Source organism: Chinchilla lanigera, unplaced genomic scaffold, assembly GCF_000276665.1.
Source record: "Chinchilla lanigera isolate Chin_1 unplaced genomic scaffold, ChiLan1.0 scaffold00044, whole genome shotgun sequence".
Classification (NCBI taxonomy): domain Eukaryota; kingdom Metazoa; phylum Chordata; class Mammalia; order Rodentia; family Chinchillidae; genus Chinchilla; species Chinchilla lanigera.
Window position 1 is genome coordinate 18,544,183 of NW_004955445.1, and position 22,503 is coordinate 18,566,685.

Sequence of the window (22,503 nt, forward strand, 5' to 3'; positions counted from 1 at the left end):
CCCCAGCGGGCTATAAGTCCAGGTCTCAGCGCGGCGCAGCAGTGGTCTGCACTGCAAGGTTGCCACCTCCCCGAGGAGCCGCCGCTAGGAGCAGAGAAACTTGGCCCGACCATGGCCGAGGGTGAGTGTCAGAGTCCGCGCCGCCACCTCTGGCCAGGCTCGCCCTTGCCGTTCTGGTTTCTGTCCTCCAGCTGGGGCAGTCGGTTCTGGACCCGCTGGGGTTCAACCCACATCTAGAATTTGGGGAGCAACAGGTGGGCTGAGCTGAGTTGGGCTGAGCTAGGTGGGAACACCTGGCTTCCAGGGCTAGTGCTGTTGGGAGCCTCAGTTTTCCCATTCCCAGGGCATAATGATTAGCCCTGATCCCTGGATCAGGTGACGAAATGGAATATGAAGTTGTAAACTGTAAAGTACTGTCCTCACGGACCACTCTCACTTCCTGTCCTGGTTGGTGGAAGCTGACTCCCACCAGGCTGTCTGGAGTGCTGGCCTGGCCTCAGAACACTGGGCTTTGGGTGGACCCCCTGGGAGAGGGGGTGTATGTGCCCTGGGTGTGGCAAGGCCAACCTGGCTCTAGCCTCCTGATGAGAGGGGACTGGGACCAGAGGTGTTCTTTCAGGGCCCTTCTTGCCCTCAAGTTCTGACACCCCAGCCCTGGGCACCTGTTGAAACTGCTTCCCCTCCTGTAAACGACAGACCTTGATACACCAGGGAGCGCTGAAAGGTGCAGAGGAGATGTTTAATTAAGTTCCACCCCACCTTCCACCCCCCACCCTACCCCCGTGACAGGACCGCTTAGGTCCCGGGGCAAGGGACTTTGATAGAACACTTTCTTGAACCAGTGCTGTTGGACCCAGCATCCCAGCTGGCTCTTGGGCCCTGTCCACTTGGGACTGGCCTCTGCCCACACTGCAGCTCCAAGGTAGGGGAGTGGGGAGGTGTGATCTTGGCCACCCCCTGCTCAGAAAACCAGCTCCCACCCAGCGTGCTGTGGGGGTCACTTGTTCCTGGTGCGGCTTCTCATCCCTAACCCCAGAGGCAGGGCTCGGTGAGGCTGGGGGACCCTGTAGATGCCAGTTAGGGTGAGCTCCTAGCCCCATTGCCACAGCAGCTGCTTCCCACAGGGGTCCCACCGGCCTGGAAGACCCAGGTCCCTTGTCAGTGCCGAAGTCCTGTTGGTCTTAGGCTTCTAGATTCTGCTTCGGCATCTTTGGAGCTGAAATGACTTCTGTGGACCTTTCTTCAGACAGTAGAGTATGCACCCCAGACTCCCCAGACTAGGGACTGGCCAACCTCACCCTGTTTTGGGGAAACAGTGGTCTCTTTTCTGCCTGAGTCTCTGGGGCTGACATTTTCAGAGACAGCACTTCCTCGCCCCAGCAGGCCAGCAGGAAGGCCCACCTCTCTGCCGCTTTAGACGTGCAGGACGGTGTCTTCCCAGGCCAGGAACAACCCAGAAATGGGAAGGGTGGGTGGTGGGAGGGGCCCTGAAGAAGCAGCCTGAGCTGGAGAGAGGCAGTTGCACCTCCAGAATCCTGTATTCTGATCAAAACCCAAAGCGGCCACTTGCTGTGGGACCAGCAGCCACCTAGCATCTCCCTCTGCAAAACAGGGATGGCAGCAGAGGCTGTGGGGGCACAGTCACTGCAGTTTCAGTTGAGGTGGCGCACGAGGAAGCTCTTGGCTGTCACAGGTCACTTTTTTCCTCACTTTGGAGATGTCTTAGGCAGGTAACAGGAGACCTGGATGGGTGTTGCACTGGAAGGACCAAGTCACTGGGTGGCTGGGCAAGTCCCTATCCCTTGGCCTCAGTTGGACCTTGTGTCCTCCACTGACCTTGCAACTCTGAGAGGATGCCTTGCCCTTCTCCAGGGGCTCCCTGGTCTTGGCCTTGTGCTTGCCAATATTATGTGACTTGTGCTTCCCTCGGGCCTCCATCTGCTTGTCACCTTGTGACTGCCCCTGTCCTTAGTGCCCTCTGGAGCTATAAACAGGGCTTTCCTATATCATACGCCCACCCTGGGCTGGGCCAGCTTCCTCTCCTAGACTCACAGCAGCCTTTGGATGCTCTAAGAAGCAGGCGCAGGCAGGGAGAAGCCCTTGTGCAGGGTCACACAGGAGCACAACAGAACTAAAACCTAGAAGGCACCGAAACTGCTGCCATTTTCAACTTTTTATTATGGGGACTATAAATGTACATAAGAGTGGAGAGAGCTAGCCGTGGTGGCGCACACCTGTAATTCCAGCACTGGGGAGGCTGAGGCAGGAGGATCGTTGCAAGTTCGAGACCAGCCTGGGCTACAAAGTGAGCTCAAGGCCAGCCTGAACGGCTTAGCGAGAGCCTGTCTCAAAAAGAGACAAAAAAAAAAAAAAAGAGTGGAGAGAGTGGTGCAATAAATTCCTATGTTCTCATCACTCTGTCCTGAGCATCACCAATCCATGGCTGCTCCTGCCCCCAGCCTCTCCTTGTTATTAGGAACAAATCCCAGACCCCATTACTGTATTATCTGTAAATATTTCAATGCACGTCTTTAAAGAATAAAGACTGTCTTGTAGATATAAACAAATTAATAAAATTCTTTGATATCACCATTATTCCCCCAGCATTTAAATTTCCAGTTGTATCAGACATGTACGAAGTGTTCCTAAGTAGTTCTGCAAAATCAAGATCCTAGTAAACGCCACACATTACAATGGGTTGAAATGTCTCTTCAATTTCTCTTTACAGAGTCTCCTTTCAACTTTATTTTTCTTGCTATCTTTTTTTTTTAAAAGAAACCTATCAATTCTTTGCCTATAGTTACCCAGTGTATGAGTTTTGTTGACTCTTTCCTGGTACTTTGCTTAGTAAAATCCTTAGTCCTGAGTATTTCCAGTGAATCGAAAGTTGGATCCAGCTTCAAACACCGTGTAATTCTATACCACATACTTCCAGTTTGAAGCCCGCCCCCAGCTCCCCTGCCCCCGCCCGCGGGCTGTGGACAAGCTCGAGCTGTGCAGCACCAGGCTCTGAGCTAGTGGCCACATGCACTGATTCCTTTCACACTCACAACAGCTGCCCTCTAAGGTGGATCCTGCTGTGCCCCACCTTGGGGACAGATGAGGAAACTGAGGCACAGAAAAGCTGAGTTGCTGGAGGCCGTTCAACTGGGAGTGGGCAGAACTTCTCCCAGTGCTGTACAGTGCGTGCACCCTGTGCTTAAGAAAATTAGGCCACTACAGGCCAGCCAGCCCCTGTGTGCCCACAGGTAGGTGAGAGGTCTGAAGGGACTGTGGAGACAGGGTCACCATCCTGGTGAGGTTAAGCTCCTGTGTCCGGGTACACAGGTATGTCAGTGGGCATCACAGGCCACTGAGAGATGCTGCCACCATTCACACCTCTCCTGCTGTCCCCATTTCTGCAGAGCTGATCCTGGAGAGATGTGACTTGCAGCTGGAGGTCAATGGCCGTGACCACCGCACGGCCGACCTGTGTCGGGAGAGGCTGGTATTGCGGCGGGGCCAGCCCTTCTGGCTGATGCTGCACTTTGAGGGCCGTGGCTATGAGGCCAGTGTGGACACCCTCACCTTCAACGCTGTGACCGGTGAGTCCTCCTCCTCTTCTCCCACTGACCTTTCCTGGGATTCACTGTCCTCTGTCCCCTGATGGACCCAGGGCAGATGACTTCACACCTCTTTGTACCTTGGGAGATTCCCAGTTGTCATTCGCTCCACTTTACAGATGAGGAAACTGAGGCCCAGAAAGTGGAATGGGAGGTGTCACCCACACCACCCCGCCTTATAAACAAGGACACCAGGGCTCTGCAGATGCTGTCATCACCAACCTTGGGGGACAGCTTTCTGTCACCAACCTCCACCAAGATTCTGCCTGTTCTTTCCCACACTAAAGCAACTTTTCAGAGTCTTATTAACTGCTTTCTGCAATCCAAACAAACCCACCAGGCCCCTAAGATCAGGCCTAAATCACGTGTGGGTGATGGAGAAAGTCCGGCTGGCTTGAACCCCTTCATGGTCTGGGCTTCCTACCTGCTGTGTGACATTGGGCAAGTCACTCAGCCTCTCTGATCCTGAGTTTTATCATCTGAGCAGCAGTCACAGCACAAGGTTAAGGGAGAAAATTGTGTAATGCTGGTTGGTCTTTCTAATCTTGCTCCAGTATGTCCAGAGATGGGGGAAGGAAATTTAGGCCCATCCAACTTATCCCCAGATGCCCAGGACCCATTTTTCTTTTGCTGATTGTCCCTAGGAAAGAGGCCTTGAATGCCAAATCAGTTGGTCTGGCTTCTGGTGAAAGCCGCTCCCCTGGGGTCAGGACAGGGCCACCTGGCTGAGACTCTGGCTGACGTCTCTGAAAGGCCAACTCTGTCTGAGGTCTTTGGGGGCAGAGAGAACAGCAGGCGGGAGCTGCACTGGCCTGGAGAGGCCTTATTTACCTGTGAGGCTGTTAGATAAGGCTTATCATAGAGCCCGCAGGCGGCCAGGATATCCCTTCCCTCGGGTCCTCTCCACCCCTCTCAGCAGGCACAACCACTACCCAGGGCCATCCCCCAAGCCGGCATGCTCTGGGCTCTTTCTAACAGAGCCCAGGGCCCCCCAGCAAGCCTCTGGTCTTCTAGCCTCCGTTTCGCAGTTGGTCAGGTGGGAGGTTGGGGCCCTGACAGTTAAGGGGCGGGTGTGGAGCCCTGAGATGGTCATGCTTGGGACGCTGAAACACCACAGCATCTCTGAGGCAGCTGCTGTATGCAGGCTCAGCCTGAACCCTCCCCGCGTGGAAGCCAGACAGCCCCCACGTTGCAGGTGAGGCAACCACAGCTCAGAAAGGTCGAGTCACCTCTGTCCCGCGGTGAGTTAGGGGCACAGCGGGCCTCAAACCCTGACCCTGTCGTGAGTTGAGACTTGTGGCACTGCAGCCCCACGCAGGCACATTTACCTACCACCCACCACAAGTGCCTGCCCATCGTCCTCCAGGAAAAAGGGTGGTGGGCGGGGTCCCAGCTGGGACAGGCTGGGGCGCCCCACCTTCTTCCTTCTCAAAACATCCTTGCTTTTTCTGTTTTTCCGGGCAGCTCGGTGGTAGGTAATCGGGGCCCCGGGTTCAGGGTTGGGAGCGGGGCAGCCAACCCTCCCACTCCAGCAGCTAATCTGCTCTCCCATCTCCTTCGACTTATCTCAAACCACAGCTGACGTGCCCTGTCACTCCCACGACCCCTGTGGCAGCCGTGTCTTCACTGTCCCGGCAACCAAGACCCTCATGGGCTGGGGAAGCCAAAGGGACAATGGCAGGAAGCCGGGCCCTCACCTCCAGGCCTGGCTTGGGTCAGCGCCCAGCCTGGGCCCTGGCTGGGGACCCTGCACCCGTGTCAAGGTTACTCTAGCTTGTGATCAGCTCGTGCTGCCCCTTTGGGGAAGTGAAGGCCCAGAGAAGGCAGAAAGCTAGTCAGGGTGTCTTAGTGAAGGGAGTGTGCGGCCTGGCTTTGGCCGTTCCCAAATACCTGGATAACTCCAGATAACTGGAGACCCGACAGGCTGTGTTCCGGGGCGCAGGTCTGACTAGACAAATCCACTCTTGTTAGGGGTAAAGTTCTGCTTTCCAGAGCAGGGCGGGTGGGGAGGGTGGAGGTCTGGCTAGAGGGAGAAGAAGAGCCATAGGAGGCTTCCTGGAAAGCTTTATTTGGGAAGCCTCGGCCACCCCACCCTGCCACCACCAAGGTCTGGAATGGGACCAGGACTCCTGAGCTCCCCAGATCACCTGGCTCAGAGTGGTCCCTATGTTGTCCCTGGCCCCACCAAGAGCACCATGTTAAACCTCGGCTGTCGTGACTTTGCAAACAGCATACGGGAGCAGCTGGGAGGCGAGGGGGCAGCCTGTCTTCACCCGCTCAGAGCCTCTCAGAAGAAAGGGCTGTGTGTCCGAGCACGGCTGCCCTAAGGGCGCTGTGTCAACAGAGAGTGGCCATGGGACCTGGTGCAGGCCCGTTACCACGGACACCAGATAATTGATTGTACAAACAGGGACATTTCTGAGAACGACAGGGGTGCCATTCATGATTGTGCTGGGACTGCGGGCCTTGACTGGGGCTGCCCCAGCAAATTGTGATACAGGGTCACCCCAACCTTACCCTGGAGGGGCTCTGCCTCAGTTTCCACATCTGTGTAGTGATTTAATTAAATAAAATATATCTACATTTCATTCCAGTCTTCTAAAACTCTTCTGTGGCCTGAACATCCAGATGTCTGTGGGGTTTTTTATTTTATTTTATTTTTTGCCATGCTGAGAATTGAACCCAGGGCCTTCACACTGAGCTGGATCCCCAGCCCTTTTTATTTTTCATTTTGAGACAGTCTCCATAAATCATTAAATTGCCCAGGCTGGGCTCCACCTTGGGGTCCTCCTGCCTCAGCCTCCCAGAGAACGTGGATTACAAGCATGCGCCACCACACCCAGCTTAGTGGTCCCTTTGGATGAGATGGAGGACAGTGCACGTTTGCTGCATAGTCATCATGAGCTGGCCCTGCTCTCCACGAACTCTCACTGGGCCTCTCCTCAGCACCAAGCTGTGGTGGTGACAGTGATTTACACTAGTGACGGATGTTTACTAGTGCGCACATCAGTCTTGTGAGAGGGTCCTATAGCTGGCCCCATTTTACAGGTGAGGAAACCATGACATCAAGAGGCTAAGTAACCTATCTAAAGTACAAGCCCCTTTTCAGAGCTGGAATGGGATCTCTCCAGCCATACAGTGCAAATCCATTTTCTTCTTTGATGAATAGACTGCAGATCAGAGAGGCCTGGGAACTCTGCCTAGATCACACAGCACTGATGGGTAGAGGTGGAGAATTAGACTTAGAGTGGCTCTTGAGCCTCAGAGTAGTCTGGCTCCTCCACAGTTATCAGCTCTAGAAGTCAAAGAGCCTTTAAAGGCTTCCATTTGGCTCCCAGCCACTGGCCAGGCCCCAGAGGCTGGGGCATGTCTGCGGCAGCATGGATATATTTGGGCTGGGGGCAAGAGCAGGGCTGGCAGGCCAGCAGGGAGGTCAGTGTGGGGGGAGCCTCTTGGTGGGCAGGACGTGATACTGTCGGCAGAGGGTAGGCAGCACTACAGCCTCGGAGACAGAGGAATAAAAATAAACCCTCCCGGGCAGCTGCTCAGGCCGGCAGAGAGCACGCTCTGTTTCTCCTCTCCGCCGCCCATGTCGAGAAAGTGACCAGCCCTCCCGCCCTGCCCGTGACTCAGACCTCCCTGCGTGGGCCCTCCCTCCTCCACCGGATAAAGCGGCCACATTTGTGACGCTGCCCAAGTCACTGTGCCTCAGAAACCATGTTAAGGAACATCCTGTGGGAAGGAGAGGCGATCCGAGAGCCTCAGACCTGGCTCGGGTGCTCACTGTACCACAAGCCCTGGGGACTCCCGGGAGCTTCCTTCTGTCTGGACCTGTTTGCCGCCTGTCCCTCACCTGGGGGTCTCAGAGGAAGCAGGAGGTGCAGAGCCCATCACCAAGTGTGAAGGCCGTGGGGAGTATGGCTGGCATCACAGAGCTGTCTCTAGGACCCAGGGGTCCCCAGGTGGAGGGGTCGTTGGGGAGGCTGCTGGCCTACAGCCAGGGGTCTCCAAGGACCATGCCCATTCTGGGCAGAGTACAGGCTTCTGTCTCTGAAGGGAGAGCAGGAAGTGGCAGGTAAAGGGTTTCACCCAGGGAAGCATCTTGCCTAATTTCTGCCCAAACTACAGACAGGCAACCTGAGCCTTGAGAGGGGGTGGTCTTGTCCAAAGTCACCACGGGGCAGATCTGGGCGACCGAGACTCTGCCCCAGGCTGTGCTGTGCTCTCTCCCAGGAGAACTCTCTAGTTCTATGTCTGTGGCTTTTCATGGCTTCCCACAAAACCACCCTGCAAGGCTGGGGTTCTGATTCCCACTTTACAGATGAGGAAACTGAGGCTTTGGGGAGATGATACTCTTGCCAGACTTCCTTCAGTGGTTAGTGGTGAAATAATCCTGCCTGCGGGCCATGGGACTCCAGATATGGGCTCTGCCCCTGCCTGCCCTGCCCACCCCCGGCTCACAGCTGCTGTGTTCTTCCTGCACAGGCCCAGCTCCCAGCGAGGAGGCCGGGACCATGGCCCGCTTCTCGCTGTCCAGTGCTGTGGAGGGGGGCACCTGGTCAGCCTCAGCGGTGGACCAGCAGGACTGCACCCTCTCGCTGCTGCTCAACACCCCAGCTGATGCCCCCATTGGCCTGTATCGCCTCAGCCTGGAGGCCTCCACTGGCTACCAGGGCTCCAGCTTCGTGCTGGGCCACTTTACCCTGCTCTTCAACGCCTGGTGCCCAGGTGAGCCACACTTCTTCCCCAGGGGCCTGGCAGGGGAGGAACACGGCAGAAGAAGCGTCACAGAGGGAAGATGAGCCACCATGCCAGCTCTGTGCTCTGGCCTCCTGGTGTGAATGTTCAGCTATCCTCAACTATAGACAAGGAGAGGGGCTCATGGGAGCAAAACACCTTAGCCAAGGCCAGCCAGGTACCAAAGGACTTTGACCGTGGCTAAAGCTTGTGTGTCCATAGCACCACAAACCCGGCCTTAGTCCATTTTCCTCTGCCATCAGACTGGAGATTTATAGACAGTTTATTTGGTGGATGGTTTTAGGCAGTGGAAAGCCCCAGATGGAGGGGCCAAATCTGGTGAGCACCTTCCTGCTGTATCATAGTGCGGAGGGAGGGGTCACTGGGCGAGAGAGCACTCAGTGCTGCCTAACCCCAGCCTGCGCTAACTGCGTGAATCCATTGACTGCCCCTCCTGTGGCCTAATACTGGTGCACTAGGGATTAAGGCTCTAGCACATGAACCAAGCCACAGCACCAGCGTGTAGCAGCGTCTTGGTTTCAGAATCCCATGTCAGAAATGGAGTCCGCAGCGCAGACTCAGACTTAGGATACCAGATCCTCATCCATTGTCATAGGGCCCTGTCTTCAACCCACGCAGGCTGGTGTGGGAAGGGGAAACTGAGGGAGGTGGGGGCAAGGGGACCAGGTGAAGTAAGAGCAGATTGTCCCCTAGCAGCTTCCTTACACAGTCTCAATTGCTGTTCTCCACCACCCCACGGGGCAGACGTTAGCACCATCCTTGCTCAGACAGGAAACGAAGCCTTGGTGAGGGAAGTGGCTTTGGAAGCTCTTTCACTCAGGAAGCGAACCATGGTGGAGCACGCTGGAGGGCTGGGGGAGAGCATGCAAGAGCCGGGGTGATCTGAACAATGGGGAGGAGGTGGGGGCCGGCGAGTCCCTACTCCCAGAGCCTCATTTTCCCCTTATGACTAAGAAAGCAATCGGAACCAATGCCTGCTTCCTGCCTGTTCTGATACAGCAAGGCAGGGAGGGAGACAGTGGGCCTGTGCCCAGGCCCGGGGCAGAAAGTGTCCCCCCATCCCCGTAACCACCTGCTCGCTGGCCTGGCTTGATTCTTGGTCTTTGTTTTGAGCCATTTCATAACGTACTTGATCAGGAGGCACTTTTATTTTCTCTTTTGCATATTTTGGCTTTTATTTCTAATTCTAACACTAAGGTACCAGAACACCCTTTTTACAAAAGCTTCAAGCGCCACAGGGAAGCACCACTGCTGTTCTCTGGGGACACTTGCTGGGGGACCCCATTGTTTCCTGTCTTAGGGGCTCATCTGCTATATAGGGAGAAATCGGTGATTTGAGGCTCTGTTTCAAACAAAGGAGCCCACAGTGTGTTGACCCAAACTAGTTTGCCCTCTATGTCTTAAGGATCTGTTCACGCTTGGCCCGACATGTTTGTGTATTTTGTTCTGTTTCGTTTGGGTTTTGCAATGCTGGAGATTGAACCCAGGGCCTTCACACTGAGCTACATCCCTATCCCCTTTAACTTTTTTCATTTTGAGGCAAGATCTTCCCAAGTTGCCGGAGCTGGGTTCAAACTTATGATCCTCCTGCTTCAGCCTCGTAGGTTGCTGGCATTGTAGGCAGGCACCACCAGGCCTGACTCTGCCTTCTTCCTGAGAGCTGGAGCGCCTTGCACACCGCCTGGGAGGACAGTTCCTCTGTCCTATGCCCTACTAATGGCCATGAGATCATCCCCGGTGGCTCACTGGGCTAGGCTGTCGCAACAAGCACCCTTGCTCACGTGGCCTGTGGCCCTACAGAGCCATTTCTCGGGACGCAACAGGCCTTGCTAGGGCCTGCTGCAGCTTTGGGGGGATTTTAGTCAATCTGCAGGTGCTGGAGCTAGTCAGCAGCCTTGCACCTGGAGCAGGGAAAAGCCTGTTCCTATCCTGGCCGGCACCCCAGGGTTCAGCAGTTCAGGGAACAGGGAGCGAAGCTGGGGGTGGGGATGTCCCTCCTCCTCCTGCTCCTCTTTGCCCTGCCCTGGCCTGAGTTGGAGTGACTGTCAGCCAAGCAGCACCGTGACTGAAGTGACCCTCATCCCAGGGCAGGATTCTTGAGGAGGCAGGAAGTTAGACTTGGGTGGGAGTGGGATACAGAGAGGAGATTGCTCTGGGGGGTGGGAAAGGACTGGAGATGCCTGGGAAAGGCGCCCTCCTGACCCTGAGCTGCTAGGTGGACAGGATCTTTTGCCAGTTTTGGGTGAGACTTCACATCCCTGGGGCCCCACTTTCACCAGACAGAGATCCAAGCAGGGGACACTACAGTCAGGCTCCCTTGCACCTGAGCTGTGCTGACGCTTGCTGCAGGGTGGAATTGCAGGGGTGTGCTTTCTCAGCCCCCTAGAATGTTTTAACTTCTTTTAAAACCAGAAGAAAAAAATAGACATTTAAGTTAAACTATATGTTTCAATATGTAATATTAAGATTTATTCTGTGATGGAAAGAATCCATGAAGGAGAGATGCCCAGGGCCCACCAAAGTTCCTCATGTCTCTCGATTTCCTGACCCCAGCCTCAGTTTCCCTATCTGAGAGGTGAACGTCACAAGCCAGCCTGACTCTCAGGCTCCTGCCTCACTTTCCTCCACCCCCTTTTCTCCTTTGCTGGCCCCAGCGCATTTTCCAATGGCCAAACTTTGGCCCCTCTGGTCTGCTGCCTAGATAGCCACCTGCCAGGCCCCAGGTAAACCTTGGTCAAGTCTCAGGGTAGCAGGATCCCCCTCCTCCAGGGTGTCCGCCTTGCCCCCAGGCTGGACAGAGCCCACCTCTCCAAGCCATCTGATGCTTTCTTGGCTGTCCATCCTGTCCCTGAACTCTCCACCACGAATCATGCTCCTGGGCTGGGGAAATAGTGCCTGCCTGGCAAGTGCAAGGTCCTGAGTTCGATTCCCAGTACCAAAAAAAAAAAAAAAAAAAATCATTCCCCTTCTTTTTTTTTTTTTTGGTTTTTCTCCAGTACCGGGAACCGAACTCACGACCTTGCGCTTGCCAGGCAGGCGCTTTGCCGCTGAGCTAAATCCCCAGCCCCGATTCTCCTTCTTATACTGGCTCAGGGTCTCCAAAGCACTTTTCACCTCGGCGACCGCATCTCACGCCCAGGCTCATTAGCAAGGTGCAGAGGTGGGCGGACAGGTGAAGTGACCTGCAGAGATCACACAGCCATGGAGGTCACAACAAAGGATTCTTGACTCCAGTTCAATGCTCCTCAATCTCTTCTTTTAGCATCACTTTTCCTAGCTGTGAAATATTCTTGGGCCTCAGTTTTCCCATCTTTAAAACGAGGCTTTCAAAAGCTCTTTCTTTATGGGTCTCCTGGGGAGAATAAATGAATTACACGCCATCCGCTTATCACAGGTCCTGGCACCAAATGTGGAATAAATGGCGGCCGTGGTTGTCACTTACCGATAACATCTTATCTCCTTGGCTTGAGGTTAATAATTAATGATTACTTTTTCTGATTAAAAGGTTGAAGGGCCTCTGAGATGCTGACTTGGCCTGGGGAGCTGGCACCCCAGCTGCCATATTTGCAGGGAGGCCCAGAGCTAACCGCCCCCGCCTTCTGCCCATAGCGGATGCTGTCTATATGGACTCGGACCAGGAGCGGCAGGAGTACGTGCTCACCCAGCAGGGCTTCATCTACCAGGGCTCGGCCAAGTTCATCAAGAGCATACCTTGGAACTTCGGGCAGGTAGGTCCCCACCTGCCCCCAGCGACCACCTCAGCCCTCCTGTCTGAAGCACCTAGAGATGCCAAGCTGTCAGTGGGTTGCAGAGTCGCCTGCCCCAGTCCGTCAGGGATTCAAAGGCCCTGAAATGGCTAAAGTCTCAGAGACCGTGAAGGCTGGCCTGGACTCACATAGTAGAAGCACTGGCCCTAGATTGAAGGTGGGGAAAGAATTAGGAGAACCTCTCTGAGCCGTGAAGTTGGTTGGTGTTCTTGAAAGAAGGGAAATTAGGTTATGTATCAGCCCAACACTCAGTGCCTGGAGGAGGCTGAGATGTGCTGGGTGTGTGTGAGGAGGCCCTCAGGCCACTGTCCAGAGCAGTGGGCCTCTGATGGAGTGTGCCTCAGAGTCGCCGGGAGAACGAATCAAAGTGTCTGGTTCAGCAGGCGTGGGTGAGAGCTGGTGAGGGTATCTCGGACAGGTCCCCTGGGGAGGCCAGCGCTGTCTGGCGAGCGCACCCTGAGAACCGTTTTCCGATGTGCTTGTAGCAGCCTGACTGGCCCCAGATGCTCAGTAACAAGCAAACCTGAAACAGAGACTAAAGCAACAACCATTTTTTTCTTTTCCTTTCCTTTCCTGTGCTGTCTTGTCCTTCCCCGCCCTGCCCTGCCCTGCCCTGCCCTGCCCTCCCCTCCCCTCCCTCTCTTCCCCTCCCCTCCTCTCCTTTCCTCTTTTTCCCTTTCCTTTTCTATCTCTCTTTTTTTTGTTTGTTTTGTTTTTTTGAGTCATAGTCTTGCTATTGCCCAGACTGGGTTCAAATTTGTTATCCTCCTGCCTCAGCCTCCTTGTGGTGCTAGGATTACAAACGTGCACCACAACACCTGGCTTACAGCCATTTCTTATGCCTTACAAATCTCTGGGCCATCCAGGTCATGGATGTCTGGCCATGGGGGGCGTTGGGCTGGGCAGTGCATCTCTGTTCCGTGGTTTCCTGTTCTCCAGCCGATGCCCAGAGCGGTTCTCCAAACCAGTGCTGATTTCCTCTTATCACCCAGCCTCCTGGAAAAAATCGGGAGTCTGCAGAGGAAACTCAGGAAGCAGTGACCCCCACCCACGCAGCCCCTCAATCTCCTGGAGTGTCTGGGGGTGTTGTTCTCCAGGGTGAGGTTCACCTTGAGGCTTCTCCCAACAGCCTCTGGGCCAGGGTCCAATGGTCAGGCTTAGAGAGCCCTCCCTGGGGCATAGAAAAGTCATCCTGTGTGATCTCAGGCTCAGGCTGACTGCGGTTTCCTCATCTGAACATCAGGGTCATCGTCACAAAAGCGTCTGCCTAGCAACCTAGCTCAGGCCTGCCATGGAATGGAAAAGACACAGTGGTGTGATCCTGATGCTTAAGCTACATCAGAAAAGGAATTGGCTCTTATTTCTCAGGGCTTTTAATTCTCTCCCAAGAAACAAAGCAATGCCAAGCTCTTCCTTATATTTCCCAGAGTTCTATTTTGTATGCAGGCTTATGCTGTGCTATGGGACACGGATCTTGCAAAGCCTCTAGGATTGATCGCAGTTCAGAAGAGGAGGAATAATTCCCCATAGAGATCAGAAAGGACTTCTTGGAGTAGGGGACATTAGAGCTGGGCTTTGTTGAACAAGTAGGAGTTTTCCATGCAAATATATGGGAGCACCTTGTACCAGGCAAAGGGTGCTGCTTGAGCAGACTTCAGCAGCGGGACGGTGAGGTGTCCCTTGTGAGAAGTGTGTTCTAGCTCAGGGAGTACAATGTGTGTAAAGGAAGCCTCAGACATGAGATAGGAAAACCAGCTGTGTCGCAGCTGTGACCAGCCCTCAGTGTCAGGCTGACGGCAGTTGGGAGCCATAGAAGGATTCAAGCCCTAGAGGTTGTTCTGTGGCACAGAGAGAGACCTGTGACAAGGCCTGGTCCAGGGAAGGACACGATGGGGAACAGGACAGACAAGAGAATCCCAACCAGAGAGACTAAAGTAACAGCATTGCTTATTTCTCACCCACCTGTGGATTAGAGGGGGCGTGGCTGGGTAGCCTGGGCTGGGCTCTGCTGATGGGTCTCACATGGGCGGGGCATGGAAGGTGGCAAAGAGGAGATCCTGCATTTCATAAGTACAGCACTTGAACTGCAAGGTGAGGCGTACAGAGAGCAGCAGGAAGAGCATTCCACGCAAGTGCAAAGGCCCAGAGGCAGGGACCTGGGGCAGAGTAAGTGTGGGAGAAAGTGCAGGGAGATGCAGTCAAAGGGGTGAGCACAGATCCTGAAAGACCTGGAGGCAGCAGGGGAGTCCAGATTTCACTCCGGGTGTGTTTGAAACATCTGCCTCTGTCCAGTCACGAGGCTGAGTGAGTCAGGCCTTCGGGAAAAGTGGCTGAGACTCGTCTTGCACAAAGAGAGGAGGCAGAGGCAGGGCCGGGGCCCCGAGGAGCTGTGCCCTCCACTCTGCGTGCTCTGCTCCAACGCCCAGGTCCCCAGCAGGCCTGGGTGCAGGTGTCCCCCGGCCCACTGTCCACACACTTCTGTCGCCCGCCACCCCTCCCAGGCTGCTGTGCAAGATGGAGCAGGTGCGGCAGGGGCTGCAGCAGCTGGGCATCTTCACTGTCTGTTTTTTCCGACAGTTTGAAGATGGAATCCTGGACATTTGCCTGATGCTCTTGGACCTCAACCCCAAGTTCCTGAAGAACGCTGGCCGAGACTGCTCACGCCGCAGCAGGCCTGTCTACGTGGGCCGGGTGGTGAGCGCCATGGTGAGTGAGCCCCGGTGTCCGCAGGCTCCTCTCTGCCTGTGCTGACACAGGCCGTGCTCTGTGCCGGGCCTGGTGGGAGACGAGATGGGGAGTCTCAGCACTGGACATCTGTGTTTGGAAGAGAGGATTTATGCACAGGAAGGCAAAGCCACGTGATCACCAGAGCAGCTCATTCATTCATTCATTCATTCAGCAGATACCTATCAAGTGCCTCCCGTTCCTAGGCACTGGGTGTGAAACACACATGGTCCCTAAGTGCACAGAGTTTACATTCTGCTGAGCAGCCCCTGCCACACCCCGCAGCCCGTGTACTGTGTCACCTTCACCCCTGCCCTGCCCTTGACCCCATGCTGTCCTCACCTGCTGGCCCCACTGTCACCCTGACCCCAGCGCATCCTCCATCCCCTGTGATTGCAGGTCAACTGCAATGATGACCAGGGAGTGCTCCTGGGACGCTGGGACAACAACTACGGGGATGGCGTCAGCCCCATGTCCTGGATCGGCAGTGTGGACATCCTGCGGCGCTGGAAGGACGACGGGTGCCAGCGCGTCAAGTACGGCCAGTGCTGGGTCTTCGCTGCAGTGGCCTGCACAGGTGGGCCATGCGTGGTGTGGGTGACACCTGCCTTCCCCTCCCCAAGCCCCAAGACAGGCAGAGAGCATCCAGTGGGCGTCAGGAGACCTTGGCTCTGGTCCTGCCTCTCCCACTAACGCCACAATGTGCTGTGTGCCCAGGAACTTGTGGCCAGGCTTCTCTGGTCCTTTTTCCAAAAACTACCTCTTGGGTGGTACATAGGATCAAGGGATATCATGTAAGATGGGGAACAGGAGATGGCATGGGCTTAGGGTTGGGAACATGAGCTCTGGAGTCAGACACACCTAAGTTAAAAATATCCTCTGTGACCTTGGGCAGATGACTTCTTGTTGAACCTCAGTTTCCTCATCTGTAGAATGGGGATGACAGCAACAACAAGACCTACCTCTGAGGGTGGGTGTGACATAAAAGTGCGTAGTACAGATCTGGCCCACTGTAGCTGTCAGTGATAATAATAGTAATATCAATGTCAGGAAAAAGAAAGCATGCTCTAATATAGAAGGGGAAAGATAAAGCAATTTGAAATCATAAAGGGAAACTAATTTCTTTTTTTAATTTTGAAAGATGTAAACCCAGAAAATGTTGACAATTGGTCCAGGGTTGATAATAGTGCCTCTGAGAACAGGTTCGCATCATACATGGGTTAAGAACAGACTCCAGCTAGGCGCAGTGGTGCACACTATAATCTCAGCTTTTCAGGAGGCTGAGGCAGGAGCATTGCAAGTTCAAGGCCAGCCTGGGCAACTTAGTGAGACCTTGTCTCAGTGGTAGAGCACTTGCCTAGCATGCACAAAGTCCTGCATTCCTAGTACCACAAAAAAACCAAAGCAAATCAAAACTTAAATTCTGGGATCAAGACCTATATTCAAATCTTAGGTCTACTTTTTTTTTCCAGTATTGTGGATGGAACCCAGAGCCTTCACACTGAATTGTACCTTCAGCCCTATTTTACTGTTTCATTTTGAGACAGGGTCTTGCTAAATCACTAAGTTGTCCAGGCTGAACTCGAACTTGTAACCCTCCTGCCTCAGCCTCCCAAAATTCTGGGATTACAGTTGTGTAACACCATGCCAGGTTCCAGCTCGGCTTATTACCAGCTGTGTGACCTTGCATAAATCACTTAACTCTTCTGAGTCCCAGTCTCACCTTATATAGCATGGAATAATCATATAGTGAACCCTTGACTTACAAACTCAATTCATTCCCAAGGCCTGGCTGTAACTCAGGCTGTCAGTTGGAGGCTCAGGCTCCTCTACACCGCCTTCAAAGTCTCTCTCCTGTACACAGGCAGATCTCAGCATCCTTAGAGAGACATGGGCCCAGGATTTCTCAATGAACCCCTCACAGGACAGGATGCTGTAACGTTCCTTGCAGACTCTTTAAGGGTTCAATCTGTATTTGAGACCATCTGGAAGCTCAAGCACCCGACATTCAGATCATAACTCAAGACTTTGGTCAGAAGTGAAAACTAAAATTCTGGTCATAACCCAAGCTGCTCATATGTCAGGCCAGTCATAACTGGAGGGTCCACTGTAGTGCTTTTATCCTGGGATACCTGTGAGGAGCTCAAAATGATTTCAGGTACAGAACAGCAAATACTTATACAGTGCTGCTGTTTAATACTGTTAATATTAATGGGCTCAGGAACTCTTACCAGGCTGAGATCTGGGGGTCTCAGCTTTTCTGACTCTAAAGCCAGTGTTCAACCCAGAGAAGGGTCACAGAGGCCCCCAGCTGTTGCTGCACTCCCGCAGGCAAGTGGGGGTCGCTGACCAGGGCCCCAGCCAGGCTGGCTTGATCCTCCCCTTCCTCTGCGCCTCTCCACCTGGCCGCGCTCTCCCTGTGGCCGTTGATGACCCCTTTCTCCTGGAAACTCCTGCCCAGACCCTTCTGCGAGGCCTAAACACATCTTCCTAGAGAAAGCCCACAGTCAGGGGCTGGCCTCTGCCCCCAGGCTCACCTACAGATGCTTCTGTCACCTGGGCTATGACACCTAAGGGTTGGGCAGCGGGTCTGGCCTGCAGCTGTCTTGTGTTGCATCCAGATCCCTGCAGTCCCCTCCAAGGCCTGTGTGTGAAAGAACTAACTGGGCCTGGCTGAGTTTATAACCCTGGGGCTGGCCTGAGCAGGGCAGGCCCCAGCCCTGTTTCCAACCCCGGCATGAACCCACGGAAGAGAGGGGGTGTCTCCGAGCCTCAGTTTCCTCACCTGTGAAACGGAGACAATAGTGATTGACCTGGTTCCTAGCAACTGCTTAGGGCTGGAAGACGTCACCTAGTAGTTTCTGACTCAGTGAGACTCAGGTTTGGGGGTCCTTAGGTGAAGCCAGGATTCCACTATTTTTAGCTGGTTCCCTGGACCCTTTCTCCACTCCCTTGAGTCAGACAGCACCAGCTGGCCTGATGCCTGCCTTGGCGGGCACATGACATACTTAGCTGTCCCCAAACGCCTCCTCAGTGCTGCCCTGGGAACTAGGCAGATGAGACTCTGCCCACGCCCACAGCTTTTCTGTGAATCATGACAACATCCCGACAAGCTGCTATTCTTAGCTTCTCTTACCAATGGGGAAGCAGGCTCAGAGAGGGGAAGTGACTGGCCCAAGGTCACACAGCTGGAGAACAGTGCAGTCAGGCTGTGCCCAGGTGTTCCTGGCTCACATCAGCCTTCTGGCCTTAGACTGTGACAAGGAGGCCTCTCGGGATGCCATTCTGGGGCAGGAAGGGTGCAGATGCCTTGGCAGTAGAGACAGGCTTGTAGCACATTGGGACACTAGCCTTGGCAGAGGGCAGCAGCAAGCCTGGCCCTTGTCCACTGCCCCGGCACAGGAACCAGGCCAGAGGTCGAGGGTCACAGCTGCTCCTCCCTGTCCCCCAAACCCACGCGTCTCCTGGTCAGAATCCAGAGCCTTCCGGAAAGCGCCGACCTTGGCTGAAGGCGGGCACAGGGCAAAGCTCACATCCCTGTTCCTCTCCCTCCCAACTTCCATGGAAACTAAAAGTAAAGCGCGAGTCCCATGGGGATCGTTTACTGGGGCTTTCTGTTTCGCTTCACCTTTCAAATGCTTACTTTATCCTATTCCAAGAAAACATCCTGTTTATAGTAAGCAGAAAGCTCATATAACAGGAAGGGGGAAGAGCACCCAGCGCACCGAGGGTCCTCCTCCCAGCCCCCGTGTGCTTTGCGTGGCAGGGCTGAGCTCAGGCTTGAGATGCCAGTGAGATCCTGTATTTTCACCTACTGTTGCAGCATCAGCCCTTGTCCCAGTAAACAGAGCTTTGGCGTGAATAAGGGCCCTCCTAGGACCTTGACCTGCACCGTGAGCCTATAGGGTCACTTACTTTCTCATCTGTGGGAATGATGAGGAGTCCTAACCATGCAGTGAAGGAAGACTGGAGCAGCCTAGATGGGGCAGCATGGCCTTCCAGGTGGACGGAGCAGCCTGTGCCAATGCCCTGGGGCTAGCAGCAGCATGGGAGAGCAGTGTGGCTGGACCGAAGTGTGCGAGGAGGTGATCAGGGGCCAGGCCCTGCAGGGTCAAGGGCACAGCCAGGGGTCTGGCCCTGACCTCCAGGGCATGAGGAGCCACTGAAGATTTATCAGAAGAGTGCTGATATCACGTTATATCCTAGAAGGGTGAGCAGGGACATGGCGGACATAGGGTAACCGCCAAGGTGGCACCACTGTCCAGGCAGAGGGGCTGGTGCATGCCCTCACGGCTTGGCCAGTGGGTACTCTGCTCCCTGGGGTGCAGATGGGGCTACGGAGGCCTGGGACAGGCACTCGTCTGCAGGGCCTTGGCTGGTGGGCTGACCTCTGCTCCTCCCCCAGTGCTGCGGTGCCTCGGCGTCCCCACCCGCGTCGTGACCAACTATAACTCAGCCCACGACCAGAACAGCAACCTGCTCATCGAGTACTTCCGCAACGAGTTCGGGGAGATCGAGGGGAACAAGAGTGAGATGATCTGGTGAGCTGGGCCCCGGGGAGGTCAGGGCTGCGGAGGGCCCTGGGGAGAGGACAGCTGGGAGGGCTGCATGGAGGAGGTCACACTTGAACGGGGCAGAAGGTGGAGCGGTGTGTGGGCAGGGGCTGGGCCGGAGGCCTCCACAGAGGCCTAGGGCAGGGATACTCACAGCAGTCCTGGGTGGGGCATCGAGGGGATCAGGCTGGTAGGGGGCCTGGGCAGGTTCCAAGGACACTGGGCTGTCACCTACAGCTTCAGTGCTGGCCACTGTGGACCACGGGAGGTAGGGGGAGTGTGGCGGGCAGGCCCAAGCCAGGCCTGCGCCTGTGGGCAGGGAAAGAAGGGATGGAGCCACAGGGGACCAGGCTGGGAGCCACTGGAAGGGGTGGGAGGTGGGCGAGGAGCGTAGAGGAGTTCGGGGGCTATGCGGAGCCCAGTTTCCGATGAGGCGGGTGTGCTCTGAGGATACCTGGTGGGCCGCCTGGGAAGGTCACAGTGAAAGTTGTCTACGTTCTGCCTGGTTTCCCTGATAGGAACTTCCACTGCTGGGTGGAGTCGTGGATGACGAGGCCGGACCTGGAGCCCGGGTACGAGGGGTGGCAGGCCCTGGACCCCACACCCCAGGAGAAGAGTGAAGGTGGGTGGGCATGGCCCTGTCACCTGGCAAGGGACTGGGGCTGGACAGTCTCAGGGATTCACTGGAGAGTGGGTAAACTGAGATTCCAAGTCAGAGACGGTGGGTCAGCCTGTGTGTTTGTGTGTGTGTGTGTGTGTGTGTGTGTGTGTGTGTTCACTTATAGTTTCATAATGCACTGTTTTTATACTTTGAAAAGTAATGCACACACATCATAGGAAATGGAAAATATGAAGACGCATAAAGGAAAAAATTCAGCAACTTCTCCATCCTCCCCCTAAAATCAGACTCATTTTCATTTCCACACAGCTTCCAGAAATTTCAAATTAGATATTTCTGTGTGTGCGTGTGTGTGCGTGTGTGTGTGTGTGTGTGTGTGTGTGTGTGTGTGTTTAGACAGAACAAAGGCAAAACTTGGTAAAGCACACTGACCCTTTCTTATTATATTTTTAAATACAGAGAATGTAATACATAGGGTTCCAAAGAAAACCAAAGTTAATAACTTTCAATAAGAATTTTAAAAAGTCTGTGCATGGTAACACACACCTGTAACCCCAGCACTTTGGGAAGCTGGGCAGGAAGATCACAAGTTCAAGCCCAAGCTGGGCAACTTGGTGACTGTCACACAATTTTTTTTTTTAAGTTTCTTTTTAAAGAGCAGGGGATATAGCTCAGTGTGAAGGCCCTGGGTTCAGTCCCCAGTACTGAAAAAATAATCTAAAAAGTACATGTCTGATATATAATCTATGCTTGCTTTTTCATATAAGAAGCCCTAGGTAGGGTTGTAAGTCTCTGCAGTGATGGAGATGAGCCTGTCTGACATGGCCTGTGAAAATGTCCGTGGCTATGGGTGACAGGTCATAAGTACTGCTGAGGCCACAGCGCTGTGTTGCTTGCTTTTGCAGTTGAAGGACAGGGACATGCCAGAGTGTAGTGGGTTAAGGGTGACATTTTTCCCCCATCCAAGTTCATGGACCCCTGAATCCTGCAGGTAGCACCTTGCAGGTCGGTGAGCAAGGGTCAACAGCGGACCTTTTCCCAGCCCAGCCCCCTCCTCACTGCAAGGCTAGCATTTCTCTTTCAGATGGTTTTCTGTGATTTGAATTCCACTTCTTGTCACTACGTCCCATCACAAGGATGGGCTCAAATACATTTGCCCAGCGTCTAGTCTCCAGCATGGCGCTGGGGACAGTGTGAGGCTGTTGCAAACCACACTTTGATAAACATCCGGCCCTTGGCTCCCCACGGCCAAGCTGGGTGGAGCACTGACTTCAGCCCCCTCACAACAGCTGCCCGCTCCTTCGCTCTGAGGTTTCCTTAGGGTGCCTTGACTTGGACTTCTATTTTATTTATCCAGTACTTGCAATGCAGCAAGAGTGTGCTCAGAGCTTTCCTGTAACTGTAACTCGAGTTCCCCTGAAGAAGGTCTAGGCATTAACCCTAACGGAAGCTACGGCTCAGGGAAGTGAGTGTGTCTCCCAAAGTCACACAACTCGTAGGGGGCTGAGCTAAGACTGAACCCTAAACGCTCTGTCCTCTAGGGCTCCTCTTCTGACCCCTGGGAGTCCCCAGAGCAAAGGGCTGCCTGGGCTTCAGGTTTTCTGCCTCATGTGGTTGAATCATGGGGTTGTTGATGCCGCTGTCCCCACAGCCCTGACCCACCTCTCCCTCCTACGCCCAAACAGGGACGTACTGCTGTGGCCCGGTCCCAGTTCGTGCCATCAAGGAGGGCGACCTGAGCACCAAGTACGACGCACCTTTCGTGTTTGCGGAGGTCAACGCTGATGTGGTGGACTGGATCCGGCAGGAGGACGGGTCCTTGCACAAGTCCGTCAACCATTCCTTGGTCGTGGGGCTGAAGATCAGCACGAAGAGTGTGGGCCGCGACGAGCGGGAGGACATCACCTACAACTACAAGTACCCAGAGGGTAGGCACCACCCGCAGAGCCTGTGCACGGCCTTGCAGCAGGCCATGTGCATGTGTGCGCGCGAGCATGTGTGTGTGAGGGGGAGAGATCTGGCAACCTATGTAGGTCAGCGACCTACCGGTTACATCCCACTTTAAGAAACTGCAGAAACAAGTGCACAGATACTGTGGGACAGTAGTAGAGGACGATTCATTTTGGAAAAGCATTCTATCTCTATTCACAGGAGGATTCAGGCTGTTTTTTTAAGCCTCACTTTTCTGCTTGGCTTGACTCATAATAAAACCGAAGGGACAGCCGATCTGCAGCAGGGCCAGGTGTCGTGACGGAAGCATTGCTGATGTCCCTGATGCAGCGGTTCCTAGGCTTTTAGGCACCAGGGCCTGGTTTCCTGGAAGACAGTTTTCCCACATACTGGAGGAAAGGTGTTTTCAGGATGATTCAAAGGAAAGTGCAGCCTAGGTTCTTGGAATACAGAGTTTGCAGCGGGGCTCAAGCTCTTGTGAGAACTAATGCTGCAGCTGACCTGACAGGAGTAGGGGTGGGGGAGCTGAT

The 22,503-nt window shown here is 54.4% G+C and overlaps 1 protein-coding gene across 1 annotated transcript in view; it reads left to right on the top strand.

Moving 5' to 3' along the window:
• The first annotated feature begins 9 nt into the window (after positions 1–9).
• The window catches only part of Tgm2 (transglutaminase 2), a 32,385-nt gene continuing 9,891 nt past the window's right edge, over positions 10–22,503 (top strand). Inside the window, exons 1-9 of the mRNA XM_005392542.2 lie at positions 10–121; positions 3,405–3,584; positions 8,088–8,330; positions 11,970–12,088; positions 14,705–14,833; positions 15,251–15,428; positions 19,257–19,392; positions 19,923–20,026; positions 21,709–21,951. Of these exons, the coding sequence (XP_005392599.1) occupies positions 112–121; positions 3,405–3,584; positions 8,088–8,330; positions 11,970–12,088; positions 14,705–14,833; positions 15,251–15,428; positions 19,257–19,392; positions 19,923–20,026; positions 21,709–21,951 (1,342 nt within the window). The 5' untranslated portion in view covers positions 10–111. The remainder of the gene's footprint in view (positions 122–3,404; positions 3,585–8,087; positions 8,331–11,969; positions 12,089–14,704; positions 14,834–15,250; positions 15,429–19,256; positions 19,393–19,922; positions 20,027–21,708; positions 21,952–22,503) is intronic.